Source organism: Vespa mandarinia, chromosome 3, assembly GCF_050613455.1.
Source record: "Vespa mandarinia isolate Hongniang chromosome 3, ASM5061345v1, whole genome shotgun sequence".
NCBI classification, from domain to species: domain Eukaryota; kingdom Metazoa; phylum Arthropoda; class Insecta; order Hymenoptera; family Vespidae; genus Vespa; species Vespa mandarinia.
Window position 1 is genome coordinate 3,488,501 of NC_140812.1, and position 17,433 is coordinate 3,505,933.

The 17,433-nt window shown below is 28.7% G+C and overlaps 3 protein-coding genes and 1 long non-coding RNA gene across 8 annotated transcripts in view; 3 read left to right on the forward strand and 1 right to left on the reverse strand.

Moving 5' to 3' along the window:
- The window catches only part of LOC146873107 (uncharacterized), a 31,321-nt gene extending 21,018 nt beyond the window's left edge, over positions 1-10,303 (forward strand). For all 3 annotated transcript variants that reach the window (XR_014981996.1, XR_014981997.1, XR_014981998.1), the window contains exon 5: positions 10,183-10,303. This is a non-coding gene — a long non-coding RNA (uncharacterized LOC146873107). The remainder of the gene's footprint in view (positions 1-10,182) is intronic.
- LOC118448676 (transcription elongation factor SPT6-like) lies at positions 648-9,928 on the reverse strand. Of its 3 annotated transcripts, XM_085655756.1 has the most exons (14): positions 9,785-9,928; positions 9,292-9,593; positions 7,090-7,475; positions 6,920-7,001; positions 6,614-6,801; positions 6,420-6,539; positions 6,307-6,324; positions 6,005-6,165; positions 5,676-5,925; positions 2,559-5,593; positions 1,955-2,471; positions 1,630-1,870; positions 1,125-1,554; positions 648-1,021 (listed from the first exon to the last, which is right to left on the reverse strand). In XM_085655756.1, the coding sequence occupies exons 3-14, from the start codon at positions 7,126-7,128 to the stop codon at positions 826-828; spliced, it is 5,277 nt and encodes a 1,758-aa protein (XP_085511882.1). In that variant the 5' UTR covers positions 7,129-7,475; positions 9,292-9,593; positions 9,785-9,928; the 3' UTR covers positions 648-825. The 3 variants fall into 3 exon arrangements, with proteins under 3 accessions (XP_085511882.1, XP_085511883.1, XP_035738095.1); XM_085655757.1 differs by lacking the exons at positions 9,292-9,593; positions 9,785-9,928 and having other exon boundaries at positions 7,090-7,198; positions 7,351-7,450; XM_035882202.2 differs by lacking the exons at positions 6,307-6,324; positions 9,292-9,593; positions 9,785-9,928.
- Positions 10,289-14,509, forward strand: Cpsf5 (cleavage and polyadenylation specificity factor subunit 5). The gene is made up of 6 exons (XM_035882320.2): positions 10,289-10,500; positions 12,679-12,879; positions 12,971-13,034; positions 13,914-14,079; positions 14,158-14,272; positions 14,352-14,509. Exons 1-6 carry the CDS (start codon positions 10,382-10,384, stop codon positions 14,371-14,373), a joined length of 687 nt encoding a protein of 228 aa, XP_035738213.1. The 5' UTR covers positions 10,289-10,381; the 3' UTR covers positions 14,374-14,509.
- A 286-nt stretch (positions 14,510-14,795) lies between these two features.
- Positions 14,796-17,391, forward strand: Mvd (mevalonate diphosphate decarboxylase). Its single transcript, XM_035882314.2, has 9 exons — positions 14,796-15,023; positions 15,481-15,551; positions 15,634-15,701; positions 15,840-15,886; positions 15,955-16,106; positions 16,201-16,368; positions 16,461-16,754; positions 16,858-17,019; positions 17,078-17,391. The coding sequence occupies exons 1-9, from the start codon at positions 14,972-14,974 to the stop codon at positions 17,234-17,236; spliced, it is 1,173 nt and encodes a 390-aa protein (XP_035738207.2). The 5' UTR covers positions 14,796-14,971; the 3' UTR covers positions 17,237-17,391.
- Positions 17,392-17,433: the final 42 nt, after the last annotated feature.

Genomic DNA, 17,433 nt, shown 5'->3' on the forward strand with positions numbered 1-17,433 from the left:
TGATTGATGTATTCAAGAACTCAGCAGGAGATAATTCTCAAAGTTCTTGCTCTTTGATTGTCAAAACGTTACGTTTTCAATGACTTTTCTTTCGCGTATAATACATGTGCATTGAAATGATTGTTTTCTTTTTATTCATACTCGAAGAGTTTAATATTTGTTTTTATTAAACAAATTTTTTCACAAGTTGTTATACGTAAAAACATTTGAAAAATATTTCCTTTTTCTCTTAAACTATAATATATTATGTTTGATAACTGTTTTGAAATCTAGATTTTATTTACATTTTTCTCATGTTTATACTGAAGAATAATAAAAACTATAGTATTCTTTCATAGCAATTAACGGTTGAATTTCAAAAAAAAAATTCATTCCGAATGAATCATGTCTGCGCCTCTTATAACGAATGTTTGAACGCGTGGGTAGTAGTGACCGTTGTATCTCTATACAGGCTTTAAAAATGTGTTCCCAAATATGGAAAAGAGGTAGAAAACTGGTTTTGATGATTTTCCATGAAGACAACGTTCTTTCCATTTTATATCTTGAAGTACTTTCATAATAAATAAAGCATTATATACAGACGAATTAGAATTAGAGTAAAATATTAATCAAAATAAAGAAATAGTTGAGAAAACCAATAATTACTATTTACGATTAAAATTTTTTTTATTATATAGTATATTTTACACACACGCACACATTTATACACATACATCACCATTCGCCATTATATAAAATACATGAAAAATGTATGAAGGTCTATACCAATTGTACATATTAATCATTCGTTAATCCATGATTTAATTTAATCTTAACCTTAATGGGTTAACTTTCGTCGTATAAAGGAGTACCATCTCCACTAAGAGACATACTTCGTGGACTAGAATTGGTAAATGGTGTGCCTCGTGGTGATTTATAGGATGGCGTGCGATTAGACGGAGTTCTATTTCTTGGAGTTGTCCTTCCAGTGGAATCTTCATAATTTCTTGGTGTTCTCCTAGATTCCTCGTACCTTGGAGTGCTGTCATTATTAAAATAAAAAATGAAAAAAATTGTAATAAGATTTTAATGAGAGAATTTTTTTATAATTAATTTTTATAAGATCATAAATAGGATTGACTTACGATCCTCGTGGAGTGGATTGTTTCAAACGTGCCCATGCTTCTGCTGCTTTACTCCAATCCATGGCATCCCCAGATGAGGGTGTAGACATAGATGGAGTAGGTCTGTGAGATCGCATTGATCTTTGAGTTACAGATGGTATCGAAGACGATACTGGATGTAAGAATTGACCTTGATGATGGTTTGATGTTTGTTGCGCGTGATGTGGAGTATGATGGGGTGTTTGATATGGAGTCATGAATGGAGTTTGTCCAGAAGGAGTATAAGGTGTATTTGGATACGTATGTATTCCACCATAAGCTGTGGTACTAGCTGCCCCTGGAGTATGTGGTGGATAATGATGTGGTGTCTGATTTGCTACTTGCGACAAGGAATGCAACATATGATGTGGTAAATTTTGTGCCACTCTTTGTATTGCATCTTGATTCATTCCTGAAGCATAACATATATATTTAATAATAAAATGTATATTCTTATATAAATAATGACTAGTAAATAGCAAAGTACCTGTAACTGCACCAGGTGTAGTATGATACGGTGTCCTGGAAGTCAAAGCACCATGTGGAGTACCTGGTGTAGATTGGCCAGGTATTGGATCTCGAAAATGTTCTTTGAACCAACGGAATAAATCATTAACTCTACTAAACATTTGTCCTCTAAATTTAAAGCCATCTGGTGAAACGCTAACGTATTCATGACGGCATCGAATTCTGGGTAAATATGAAAGGAGGAATTTTCCTGGATAATTCTGAAACATAAGAAGTAAAGCTAGAAAAACGTTTATGATTTATGAGAAAAGAATATGATGTAATACTTCACATATTAATCGTACTTTAGCTGCAGATATAATATATGGAATTCCTCCTGGATTTTGTTTCTTTTGTTCTTTCAATATATCTTCGGCTTTATCTTTTACACCTTCCACATTTGCTTTATAATATTTAAAATCTAATAATTCCGAAGCATATGCAGCCATTGGATTGACGTGTCTAGCAATTATTTCATCTAGATCTTCAAATTCTTCATTACCTATCCATAAACTATGTCCCAAGGAAAATGCGTTTTCTTTGCCTTCTTCTCTTACATCAATGTGTTGATAAATATTATCTGTTACTTTCCACGTTACAGTCAAGTGATCGGCACCTTTACTGCTTGGCCTTATTATGCCTTCTCCTTGTTTCATATTTTGCATTAGCTTCTCTGATTCTGCAAAACTAATATTATGGAAAGATGGATGTATAATAACACGTTTTACGTATGTCTGACGTTGTTTCACTTTCTTAGCATCCTCTTCTATCTTTACATCTTGATCGTGTGTCTCTGTATCATAATAAAGATCCCTTTGTGGCCTAAAAATGAATACAATAAATGTATTAAATAATATTGATAATATTAATAATTATTTTAATAAAAAAATTTTAAATGTGATATCTTACCTCCACTCATGATTTTTGTCCGCGAGGTCGCTGCTTTTGCTCGTACATTCCACACTAAAACGTTCTACTTCGATTTTGATAATGCGGCAGTGAATTACTTGGCCTATGCTTACTCTTTCTTCAGGATTAGCAACATGCTTATCAGATAAATTTTTAATATGAATATAGCCAGATATTCCATTGTCTAATCTTAATCTTACACCTGTAGCCTTTCCTGGACAAGCTCCTGCATCAAAATGATTCCACACTTCTGAAAGCTCAGGAAAATCATTCTTAAGACAGAATGGACACTGCCATAAACCAGTTTCATCATTTCTGACTGGATTGGCTTGATCTAATTGTTCTCCTTGTGGTTTTCTATGACTTATACCAACCACTGTTGCTAACACCAATTTACCTATATAGAATGTTTCAGGTGTTTCTTTAGTTAATATATCAAATAATTTTTCTGGACTTGGAGATTGATATAGTATACGTAAATCTTTATATCTAGAATTTAATTCAGCTCTAATATCATACAATGTAACGCATTTATTGCCAAAGCCTTGTCTTTCTAATTCTTCTGCAAATGCATCCAAGTCTAAATCTTTCAATCTTTCTGGTGATTCTAGAATTTCTTCTAAAGCACCAGCTGGATTTGCATCCTCATCATCATATTCCAAAGCATCTACTGCCATTTTTCTTGCCCATTCATATGTTTCAGGATGCACTCTTGAACCATCTAATACTTCTACGTATGCTTCTGTACTGTCTCCTAAACTATTTGTGTCAATTTTTATAAAGCCAGCACAATTGATAAACACTTTAGGTCCCATATGACAGGCTGTTACAAGTTGTGTTCTATTTTCCAATCTTTGATTAGTTTGTTTCAATATTTTAATTAATGCTTGCCCTTTTCTAGGACCTAAGCCACATATAAATTGTACTAAATTTCCTGAATAAGCTTGTTGCACAGCTTTATTAACATCAACACCAACTTCATTTACTCTATTCACAAATTCTAAATACAAATTTTCTAAAAGCTCTTCCTTAAGAAGCTGATCTTGTAATGGATGATATTTAAGACATAGTATTTCTTCATCTGCAGTACATAATTGAGAAAATTCTACTAAAGGATCCTGCATTCTTCTTGCTAAAGATATAGCTTGTCGTAGTAATTCTGGGTAATCTCTAAATTCAGATATACCTTTATTACTATTGGAATAAATCTTAGCAAGTTCATTTTCACATATCTCAACTTGAATGCCGGGAAATTGTTCATCCTCCATTAGATTCGAAATACATTCCTTTACATCAGATGCTATCATTAATGCTTCTCTTGATTCACCACCTATGACAACCACATGAGGTTTTTTTGTTGCAATAAAATTTTTAAGTGCTAATAAATCAGCTTCTTTCATGACTTTTTCATCTTCCCTAAAACTATTTTTTCTCTTCAGCAAATGTGGTAATCTTACATAATCTGTACATTCACCATCAGCAGAAACTATGCACGTAAAAGCAGCTTGAGAATAATCAGGTACATAAGCTAAACCCATCACTCGAAGACCTTTACTTGTGTCCCATTCTTCATCTTCTTCTTCAGGGAATTCACAAGTATATGGAGCTACTTTAATCCAATTATACATTTTACGACAACATGCTCTCATTACACATTCCTTTGCTTCTATAACAAGATTTGTTCTTAATTCTTTTTTCAAAAGTGGTATTACCATACGATTCAGAGCCATTTCTACACTTCCTACTCTTAAAGCATTCCAATCTTGAACATTTTTGCTGAATTCATCTCTATAATAAAGCTGCTTCATTTCATCAACATAATTGCTTGTTGTATTTCCTTCTATTGTATCACTAAGCGAAATAGTAATAAGTTTGTCTGTTTCAGCTATAATCAATTTTAAAAACTGATCTCCCACAAGATCACGCACCGGCTTGTCTTTAAGATATTTCATAGAGTATATAGGATGGTTTTCATCTATTTCTTTAATACCTTTCTTTGTAGGTCTTATTGATATCTTTGCTCTTTCCATATACATTTCTCTGACACATTTGCGTACTAATGGTTCACGTGCCAACTGCATTGCAACCATTAATTGTGCAGCTTTGAGAATTTCATCTGGGGTTTTGAATCTTAAACTACAAAAATCATTTGCAACCGTAATGGGTTCTGTAGGTTCCTGATCCACTTCGTGACGTTGATAATTATCACGAAGATTTTCTGCAAAATGTTCAGGAGTAAGACCAAACTTTTTAGCAAGAGCATCTAAACCTGCTTTTCTGCATGTAGAGTAAGGTCCACTTCTCACTGCTTGTTTTAATGTTTCATCTGGTTCTTCTTCCTCTTCTGCTGCTTCTATATCTTCTTCTGGAGGATTTTCACCATTCTCTTCTGCTTCAGCGATTTGTTGTTTTCTCTTTTGAATTCTAGCTTCACGACGGGCTTCTCTTTCTTTCTGGCGTACAACTTCCTGCATAGCTGGTATCTCATGACTATAATAAAGCATAAAATGTTGATAAACATCATTTAATTCTTCGCTTGTTTGAATATTTTTAAGACGTTCAATGTCATCATCTTTTATTACTCTCACATTATCAGGTAATGGAGCATCAGGATTTTTCATAATTTCATCCAACTGATAATTTCTCATCTTTTTAAATAATTTCAATAAATTTTCTTTTCGTTGACGTAACTGACACCATTTGGCATCAAATTTATATACTTTCCATAAATCATTGATATTTAGCTCTGGAAGTACGTATTCTTTTCTATAAAATGAGATGAAAGGGACTTCAAAATTTTGATTGCACATAAAATCTAAAGCCTTTTTGATTTTCCCAATAGTTTGTGGACCTTTCTTAGCTCTTTCTTTAGCTTCTTCATTTAAGTGAGCATCTTGAACAGAGATAGTAGGTCTGCAAAATGCTTGTTTATATATCCATTCTGCTTCAAGATCTAATTCATCAGAACCTTCAGCTACAGGTGTAAAGGGAACAGAACGAAGTTGCATTCGTTCGGGAATGTCTGTATTACGAATCTATAATGTATTTGAAAAAAATAGTTAGTGTTGTACTATAACATTTAATATAAAATACAAAGTATTTCAATTAAGTAAGTACCTCATTATCTAAGTCTGTGAAATGACCTCTCTTCAGCTCACTTGGCTCATATATTTCAAAAATACTTTTCCTTGTGCTTTTCTTTTTAAATTGTTTCTTTGGTCTTCTTGGTCTTTCATCAACATCATCATCCAAATATTCATCTTCTTCTTCTTCTTCTTCTTCTTCTTCATAATCTTCTTCTCCAAATTTACCAAACTCATCAAAATCAAAATCTACCCCAAAAATATCTTGTGCTTCTTGTAGTGCACTGTTTGCAATATAAATAAATTAATATTTTACTGTATGTATATAATATAATATGTAATGTATATGATTTTAATACTTACGCATCTGAGAATATTGGTTTCTTTTTCATACGTTTTTCTGCAAGAGATCTTCCATCCTCATCGACAATAAAATCATTCATATCATCATCACCTTCACTTCCTTCTTCATCAAGAGTTTCCACTTCTGGTCTATGACTACGTTCACTTCGTCGTTCTTCTTCCTGCATAATAAAACATATAGATGTAAAAAAGAAATTCTCTTAAATGACAAAAAAAAGAAATACTCTTAATGAATCTAATTATAGTTTTACATATATTTTGTTGATTTAATATTCATTTGCATTTAATTAAAAAATACATACCATAAAGACATCTCTTTCCTTATAGATGCAGATAAATAAATATATATATGTATATATACATAAATGTAGAATAATTCTAAATGACAAAATAAAATTAATTGTTTAATACTTACATCACCAGAGCCTTCAAATAACTCAGTTGCAATAGCATCTCGCTCTTCTTCTGGTTCCTTTTCCTGTTCATCTTCTGATTCTTCATCTTGTATTCTTCTTAGACGTTTAAATCTACGTTTCTAAAATGAATAAAAAATGGTCTTAATGTTTTTTTTTCTTTTTTTTTTTAAGGTAAGGATTATGTTCTACTTACTCTTTCAAGTTTGACACCCAAGTTTTCTTCTATCAAATCATAATCTTCTTCCTCTAGTCGATCATCAAAATCTTCATCATCACTCTTTTTTCTCTTTTTTGTACCACCAGAAGTATCACTGTCCTCTGCATCACTTTCTTCATCTATTGGATTGTCATCAATCAAGTCTTGGACTTCTTCTTCGTCATCTGAATAATAGAAACTAATTTATTGACTACAATTAATTCTAAGCAAGTAGCAAAAAAATCCAACATGTCTAGTTATAAATAATTATAATAGTACATTTTCACTGATTTTTTCACTGACCTTCATCTTCTTCGTCACTTTCTTCGACAGCTTTTATTTTTTTGAGCTTCTTTTTCTCATTTTGATCAAGTTCCTCCTCCTCCTAAAACAGCAACATAAGGTTAACTTTAGAGTGCAAAAGAATGTTATAATACGGTAAATTACAATAAGAAACATATTAAAACACTAACCTCGCTTTCTTCCGCTTCAGAATCTAAAAAATCTGCCATTTTTGAAGAAAGGATATCTCAAAAATGAGTTGCAAATATGAGACAAATTCGAAAAGAATTTTCGAAGAAGCTGTAAATTTTGAAGAAGCTCCTATTGTGTCGATTTGTTAACGTGCTTAGATCACGTGGTTATGAAAAGTGAATATTTCACTGATTATGAATATAGTTCGTTTCTATATTTTTATTTAAAAAGATTTATTAAAAAAATATACGAGAACATACACTCTTGTCAATAATGCACTGTGATCCAAACGTTCGTCCATTCCCATTGAATCCTATTATCGAAATGTGTTGTGTCCTACTTCCAATTCGCTACACGAGTACAAACGCGGTTGACGATAAAAGCACTGGAATTACGAATGATGCTGATTGGTCGTTCGCAATCGGAAGCGGCATCACTAAGCAATCGTCTTCTCATTGGTTTAAACTTCGAACAATATGCTAAACTTATAAACTTGGAACTCTGTAAATACTTTCTCCAACATTGATTGGTCTCTCAATGATGATTAACGTATTCAAAAATTCAAGAGAATATATTCTCCAAATTCTTGTTCTTTGATTGTCAAAATATTGTTTTCGACAAATTTTATTTAGCATATAATATATGCGCATTGAGATACTTGTTTTATTATTCATATTCAAAAAGTTTAATATTTGTTTATAATACACAAATTTCTTCACATTTGTTGTGTATATGAAAACATTTTGAAATGTTTTTCTTTTTCTAAAATTATTACATACTATTTGATTACCGTTTTGAAATCTACATTTTATGATATTTTACGAATAACAATACCACTTACATAGCAGTTAATGTTTGAATCTTTTAAAAAAATGAACATATTGTGTATTTATCACACAATATTACATAATAAAAGTAAATTCCTGTAGTTAATTTAGTTTTTCAATTTTAATTCATCATATATTCATTGTTTTACTGTTGAATTTTAAATATAGAAAGAGAGAGAGAGAGAGAGAGAAAGAGAGAGAGAGAGAGAGAGAGAGAGAAAGAGAGAGAGAGAGAGAGAGAGAGAGAGAGAGAGACAGAGAGAGAGAGAGAGAGAGAGAGAGAGAGAGAGAGAATTTCGAACTGTTATAATCTGAAATCTTTTATTATATATTAAAATCTTATATTATATATTAAAAATATCGAAAACATTTTATTTATATAAAAATAGTTTTATTCTACTTTCATTTCGTCATTTCTTAAAAACGAAACAAGTAGTTTATGATAAATAAAAAAAAATTAAAAATTTTTTTTAATTCAATTGAGATATCTTTGAAATAATGCATGTTTCTAATATTATCTCTTCTATGGGATTGTTTGAAATGTTTAAATTGAGTTTTTCGCATAAAATGTGATTAAAGGTATCAATTGTTTTGATCCAAAATTTAAATTAAAATTCCCACTCAAAATAATTTATATTTTGAGATAATCTTTTCTATGAAATGGTGCACCGTCAATAATATTTTAATTAAAATTTCATGGATAAAATAAATAATTTTATTAATTGTAATTGTAGGTTGCTATTTCAAATTATGATAATTCTTTTTTCATTTTCTAAAATACATTGATAAGCACTTAGTTCACCAATGCTTGATACATTTACGGAAAATGATCCAGTTTGTTTAATATTTTTATTTAAAGAAAAAACCAAAATTTAGATTTTTTTGCAACTTCATCTATGACAAGGAAAATTATAACGCATATCTTATACTCTGTCTTACTCTCTCTGACCTTATTTTTATATACCTCTCTCATTTCCACTTCATTTTTATTTTTATTTATTAATATTAATATTTAAATCTAATTTGGGATTTAAATCTAATTTAAATCTAATTAAATCTCATTTGTTATTGATATTATAATAAATTGTAACTAGCTCTAGATTTAATACTTAGATTTAATAATTTGATTTAATAATTTGATTTAATAATTTGATGATACAATCAAAATAAGAATATTTATCTCTTCATTATTTATCCGTGTTTCAGAAAAAAATCAAAAAATTTGATTTTTTTGGAATTTCATCTATGACAAAGAAAATAAAAACGCGTGTTTTATACTCTATCTTACTTTCTCTTATCTTATTTTTATATACCTCTCTCATTTCCACTTCATTTTTTTTATTTCATTTCCACTTCGTCTTATCGCCAACTTACCCTTGTTAGTTTCACTTCAAAAAGGCTTTAGATTTTATGCGCAATCAACATTTTAAAGTTCCTTTCATCAAATGTTGATTGTGCATAAAATCTAAAGCCTTTTTAATTTCTCCAATAGTTTGTAGGCCTTTCTTTGGCTTCTTCATTTAAGTAAGCTTCTTTAACAAAAATATGGAAGATCGGCAAAATACTTGTTTATATATCCATTTTGCTTTAAGGTCTACTTCATTAAAACCTTCAGCTACGGGTATATCAAGAACAGAATAACGTTGTATTCATTTGAAAATGTCTGTATTGCGAATCTAAAATAATAGATTTGAAACAAATAATTAGTATTGTACTAAAATATCTATGCTTAGATTAAACTTTTGTACATATAGATTCAGTAATATAAATTAAAAATATTGTACTTCAAAAAAATGAATAGAGATAAATATGATACAATATATAATATGAATTTAGTAAATTTGAATAAATTTACATAATTAATTACCTTTAGAATAAAAATTCACCTAATGATATTGGAAATGATACCTAATTATGCTAAGTATAACATTTCCGTTCTAAAATTTTAGAAAATCTTGTCATTATGTTATAAAATTGAAAAGCAATGATTATGCTATTTATCCAGATCAGCTTTCCTACTATACATCTTCGTTATATTGATTAACCAATGGAATGCAAGTATCGAAACAAGGATGATTTTGATTCGATAAAGTTTAATAAATTGATGATTAATTAGTTGGATAAATATCGATATATCGAACTTTAAATGTCAAGCAGAGACAATTAGAAATTACTATTTTATTAATTGATTTATTAATGATTTCAACGATAATATGTATTTTTGTTCATTAATAATGTAGATTTATAAATATCTCCTTTTTTCAGATTGGACAAAAATATAATTCGACTATCGATTGTATCGCTGCGTTGTCAAATATTTTTGGTGAGAAATATGACAACGTTGCTTGACTGCGGCTTAAGAGATCTAAGAGAAACGGTAGGAAGCAGTTCGAAGCCAGAGGTGAGCTTGTTGGGTTGTTCATTATTTTTGGTTGTGCTGTAAAGCATATTTACGGTCAACAAAATGGCGATGGGAACAACTCAAGGTAAGGCCACTGGCTGGCCAAGAAGAACAAGTAACAGTTCTTTTGAAGGAAAAGTGGTACAGAATCAATCCGTAACTATCAACAGGACAGTTAATTTGTAAGTGAGCAGCATATACGTGATTTAATCACATTATTTTTTAGAGTAATCTCCTTTGACTGCCTCTCCTATAGAACAACTATGGCCGGGTTGAGAGACGCTAGCGATAATACTATGTTCCTAAAGTCTTTCGTTATACTATATACATATATATGTGTATGTTACAACCATGAGACGGCTGTTCATCCTTTCGTTAAGAATATTCTGAATGTTTATGTAAGCGATATTAGAAATTTTTGTGTGAAAGATGGTTAATATTATTCCAAAAAATTTTTTATGATATTTATGACAGTATTATATATTAGAATATGAAATTATGAAAATTATATTCTTAGTTTTTAAAAGGAGTACATAATATATCGCTTCATAAACAATTAACGCACAAGTCTTTTCATAATACCATTTGTTTAAAACACTTAGGATTGTATTGAACTTATAATTTTTGCGTTCGTTGCACGATGTATTATATACTTCGAATGAATATTGCCTGCTTTACAATCATTAAAAGAATTAAAAAAAAAGATCAACGTTCGTCGGTACCGTTATTTCATCAATGTATAATCATGGGTATTTTTAAAAGAAAATATTCTATCTTTGTTATGTTTCTCAATGAATATATTTGCTCATGTCTCATATAAAGCCTGCACAATTATAAATAAACTTTTTGTACATTCATACATTATCTGATTGTATTACTTTGTAATAAATGTATGGGTGGAACAAGCGTTATTAACTCATTAATTGGTAGTTTCTGGATATGTCCTGAAACTCTGAATTATTATAAACTGAATAGAGAGAAAAGACTATAATTAACAGTTTCCTACATTTTAAGCAATCTCATCTTTGTAAAGTTTAAATAAGAGACATTAATTTTTTTGAATATGTCATATGCGCAAAGAGCAGTTCCGTATTCTATATTGAATACGTTATAGATTGTTTATGTATGTACCTCATAATAACTAGGAATATTTATTATGCATTGTTATTTATTTAAGTTAATAAGAAATGTATCACAAATTTGTTTTCTAATTTCAGTCTATTATTGGAAAGGCTTGTTAATTATGATTAACTAGTTTCATATATTATGCAGGATTATAGACTGCATGATAAAATTTAATTTGAAATAAGTTAATGAAATTTTAATATCTATAATAATTTTTCAATTACATACAATTAAACATATAATACTGTGCTCTTTAATGATATCAAGATGATGTTTACAAATATACCCGTAAGAGAAGGTATTTTAAACCTTCTTTATTTTAAATAAACATATTAAACATATCATGATAGATTTATGTAAGAGATAGCTCAATTTCGGTGAAACATTTTCAAACTTACAACTATCTTTATGGGTATTTCACTATCGCTATTTTTTTGAATCTGTTTATATTTTTATTACTATGTAAGAATACTTAAAATATATAGAGTATGACCATTAATTGGACATTATGTATCGTGAAAAGGTAATGCTACATGTATGTAGATATAAGAACTTGTCAGTACTATTATGTTGAAATTGGTACTGTAATATATTTAATTATGTAGATTACACTTTTTATGAATATGAACAATAACACTTACATTATTTTATTGGTGAACTTTTCTTTTCTTTTTTTTTTTAATATGATAAATGTTAATAAATTTGGGTACTATATACAAATATTGATATTTTTCATTTTACAATAACTTTATAAATCTGTAAAATGAATAGTTAAGGATACTGTTGATTATTAGAAAAATTGAGTCAATATAAAAATTGGAAATGGTTTGAGAAATTTAGTAAAAATTATATATATATACTTGTATATTTTTGCATTATAAGATTATTATTTAATCTTATTATTTTAATATATTCAAATTTTTTTATATAAAAAATCAGAAATAGTTCTTAAATATCTATATTATTTACATAGAATCAAATAAAATAATATTTCCTTATAAATGTATTATAATTAAATTCAATTTCATGAGTATCTTTAGCTTAAAAAAAAATTAGGGAATCATTAGAAATTTAACATTTGATACTAAAGTTTGTTGCATTGTGAGTACCTATATTATTATTATTATATTGTATGTTGTCCTATTACTTTAAGATATAATTTTGGAGAAGCTGAGTTTACTTACTAAAGGTTAAAGAAGTAAGCCTAACAGACGAATACAACTCATTTATCATAGATATCCTTTGACAAACTATACATTTGGAACAAAAGAGCCACTCTTTGAGAAAGATCCATCGGTGCCTGCAAGGTTTCAACGTATGAGAGATGAATTTGACAAAATTGGAATGCGACGGAGTGTGGAAGGCGTACTTTTGGTTCACGAACATGGATTACCCCATGTCCTTCTTCTACAGCTTGGAACAACATTCTTCAAATTGTAAGTATATACATTAAGTATACTATTAATCATAAAATCTATTAGTTGATGTAATATATTTATAATTTGCTTTTATTCCTTTTTGTTTTAGACCTGGTGGAGAACTAAATGCAGGAGAAGACGAGGTAGAGGGCCTAAAACGGCTCCTTACTGAGGTAACAGTTACCACGACGCCTTATGCTGCCTTACAGGGTGGCTAGGAGTGGCACTTTAATATGTTAGATTGTAATATTGTCTTATTATAAACGTATTGTATGAATTTTAAAGATGTATGTAGAACTTATGTAACCGGGCCTGTAGCTCAAACTAGGGAATTTTCATTTTACTATTATAAGAGGTTTTCTATTTTTAGTGCGCTGCATGCCCGGAAAAATTGATGTTCGTAGTAGTTACAAAACAAAGCTTCTAGGATGCTCTGGTTAGCTAAGAACATTGTTCTTATCCAGCTCTTTATATGTAATATGGACGCTAAACAGACTGGATATGAAGATTGTAAAACGTTAAGAAGATTGTATTTACATTTTATCTTGGATTTTGATTCAAAGTTTGATAACTAACAAAAATATAATTATATACTGTATAATGTATGAAATTAAATTCACTCTCAGTAGGTAACAAATACTCGATTGAACCACAGCAGGGCTAATGTTTTTTTAATTAAAAAGTAGGTCATTCAAAACTCGATTAATTATATATATATTGCCAAATTTGTGAATGTTAGTATCAATATATATATATGTACAACAGCTGTTTCATTTTCACTATGTATTTTTAAGGAATGCATGTCAGAAGTATTTCCTCAAGTGAATATTTCTGACATATCTTAATGTCAATATAATGTGGGTTGTGTAAGGAACATATTAGGCAACTCTCAAAAAATTGTCCATTACAAAAAATAACAATGTAATATCAAACACTTTTAAATATAATGTAACCATGTTCTTAGTGGACTAAATGAAGAAGAATGTATTATATGCTATTTTATGAAAATATTGGAAATATGTTAAGTGCAATACACTTCAATTAACTTCTAGACATTTGGACGTCAAGATGGTGTTAAACAAGAATGGGTCATAGAAGATACTATTGGAAATTGGTGGCGACCTAACTTTGAACCACCTCAATATCCATATGTTCCACCTCACATTACTAAACCAAAGGAACATAAAAGGTTGTTCCTTGTACAATTACAAGAAAAAGGTAAGATATATGAGAATATAATTTTTTATATGTATATACTATATATGTTCTTATTTTATTTCTAATTAATATTTTCAGCTTTGTTCGCAGTACCAAAAAATTACAAATTAGTTGCAGCACCATTATTTGAACTTTATGATAATTCACAAGGATATGGACCAATAATATCCAGTCTCCCACAATCACTTTGCAGGTAAATTAATAAAATTTATGATTTAAAAAAATGTTTCAATGTTATTAATTATTAAATATATAATTTGTGTGTGTTTCAGATTTAATTTTATTTACATGTGAAAGGACATCAAAATAAGAGATTGATATATTTTATTTAAGTTAACTGCGAGCTATTATGAATAATCATATGTATGTATGTGTGAGATGACGGATGCAACATGAATTTGCTCTTCTATGTATAATATAAAATGTACTATGAATTAAATAATTTTTTTTATGTAGTAACCATTTAATATGTCGCTACCTATTGCCTCCAATTCCATAATTTTTTTTATTATTACATTTTTTTATTATTATCTTCATATGACCACTCGGAAATGATAAATGTTTGAAATTATCTCTTAGTCATTTTTATATGTTTATATTTTCAAAGAATCAATACTTTTATTTTGTGATCAAGCTAAATCGATTTGATTTGTCGACTCAATACTTAAATTTACCTACTAAAAATTTTGTTCGGCTTGATTCGGTTATGTTCGGGTAAACTCGATATATGATAACGGTAGTGCGTGACGATAGAAAAAGGGTAACTTAAGAGAAAATGATTACATTATATACAAGAAAAATATTTCGTTACTAGCAGTATGATGCTCAGTGACTTTCCGGTATCGCTGTGATCGGGGTGATTCGGTTATCGCATTAGTATTCTCAAATTGTCATGGGTACCGTTACATGTATTGCGCCTGTTAACATCGCTGTTATTAAATATTGTACGTATTCTTACAATATTTTTTATTAGAAAAAAAAATTTTTTATCGTAATACATATTATTTTATTCCTAAAACATTAATATGTATTATATAAAATAAAATATTTATAAAAAATATTCGCCAACATAGGTTCTCTTTCTTTGAAATTTCGATATAAATTATATCGATAATGTATTTTTCATTTTGAGTTATATTGCATCTAGTTTTCATATCATTTTAAGAATATTATATTAAAATTCTATTCCTTTTTAAAAAATATCTTTGACCTTTTCATTTCATGACTCAAAGTAATTTAAATATGAAGTAACTGGGTCTTTTATTATAATGATGGTGAAATATAATAGTATGACGTGTAACATATTGCATAAAATATTTAAATGTTCACTTGTACTATCTTCTACTGTAGTTATGAGTCGTCGATCGTTAATTAATTTATTTATGTTCTATTTATTTTTAGGGAGTAAACGTGACGAAAATTTACTTTTACCTGTTAACGATTCGATAAGTGTGAGTCTAAATACAGAACAGGTAATTTGTTATATTTATTTTTAATAAATAATAAATGTATAAGATATATCTAAATAATATCCATTATGAATATTCATTGTAGCTATGTGCAAAAACTACTGTTATGATCAGCCAACACTTCAAAGAAGACTGTATATGGTTAAATGGACAGTATGTACCCATTTTTATATCTTAATATATTATGTATTAAAATTTTATATTATTTTAATATTTTATTAAATTAATATATTAATTTAATTAAATTAATATAATATATTTAATATTTTATTAAATATTAATATATTTCAGCGAAGAAAATATTAACAATTCAAGATTACAAAAATGTTTGACTGAAAGTAAGTTTGTTATATACAATAAAAGAATTGATTTAAAAATAATATAATAATAAATATGTTTTTTCAAGTTAGAAAAAGAGCAAATCTTACCAGTGAGTTAATGGATTGGAAACTTCATATTTGTTCAGAAAATAATTTCCCAACCGCATCTGGTTTAGCTTCTAGTGCTGCAGGATATGCATGTCTTGCTTTAGCTCTTGCAAAATTATATAAAGTAGAGGTAATTTCTTGATTCATATATAAATGTGTAATTTTTTTTAAATTGAGATTTTCTTAAATTGAGATAAGTCTATATTTTTATAATATCGGAGTAGGGTGATATTAGTGCTATTGCACGAGTGGGATCTGGTTCAGCGTGTCGAAGTACTATAGGTGGTTTTGTGAGGTGGTATATGGGATCATGTGAAACCGGCGATGACAGTATAGCAAAACAAATTGCACCTGCATCTTATTGGCCAGAAATGAGGACTTTGATATTAGTTGTATGTATTGCTATATTTCAAGATATTTTGTTATATAAAATATGATGCTGTATTTCATGACAATTTTTAATTATTATTTTATACACATTTAGATAAATGATGAAAAGAAAAAAGTTTCTAGTGCTGTTGGTATGAAGAGAACTATGGATACCTCTGAACTTTTACATTACCGTGCTAAATATATTGTACCAAAACGGGCAGAAAAAATGCAGACAGCTATTATGAAAAAAGACTTCTCAACCTTTGCAGAACTTACCATGAAAGATTCCAATCAAATGCATGCAGTATGCCTAGATAGTTATCCTTCTATTATATACATGAATGACATTTCTTTTGCAGTTGTAAATCTTATTCATTCATATAATACTGTAGTTAATGATGTAAAGGTATTACACATATATATCTATACTTATTTATAACAAGGATTATATACTATAATTTTATTAACATTAAATTAATTATAATAATATTAATAACATTAAATTATAGGTAGCATATACGTACGATGCAGGACCAAATGCAGTTTTATATTTATTAGAAAAGGATATTCCACAAATAGTGGCAATTTTAGATCATTATTTTCCTCCTGCCAATAATAATTTGAACAATTATAAAAGAGGTTTACCTATAGAAACAGTACAAATTTCACAGGTATGTACTTCACTTAATTCTTAAATATATAGAATAAATAAAATATTTGTACTTTTAGGATTTATTAGAAAAAATAGATAGTAAAGTTCAAGAACCAGGTAAAATTAAATACATGATACATACGGGTGTGGGAGACGGCCCTAAGTACCTTGAAAGTCCAAAAGATCATCTTTTAAATGATCAAGGTTTGCCTATACGACATACATATACGCAATAATCGTTTAGTAATAATTCAATGAATAAATAAATATTAATATTTGTTTATTTGCACGAATGTTTATAACGGTTTATTGATACAGGGAAACTTATGGAATATAATTATTATAGAAAATATTGTTTTTCAAATAAATTCAATATTGCCCCATATACTTTATCAACAATTATAAATTTTATTACAATATATAAATTATAAGT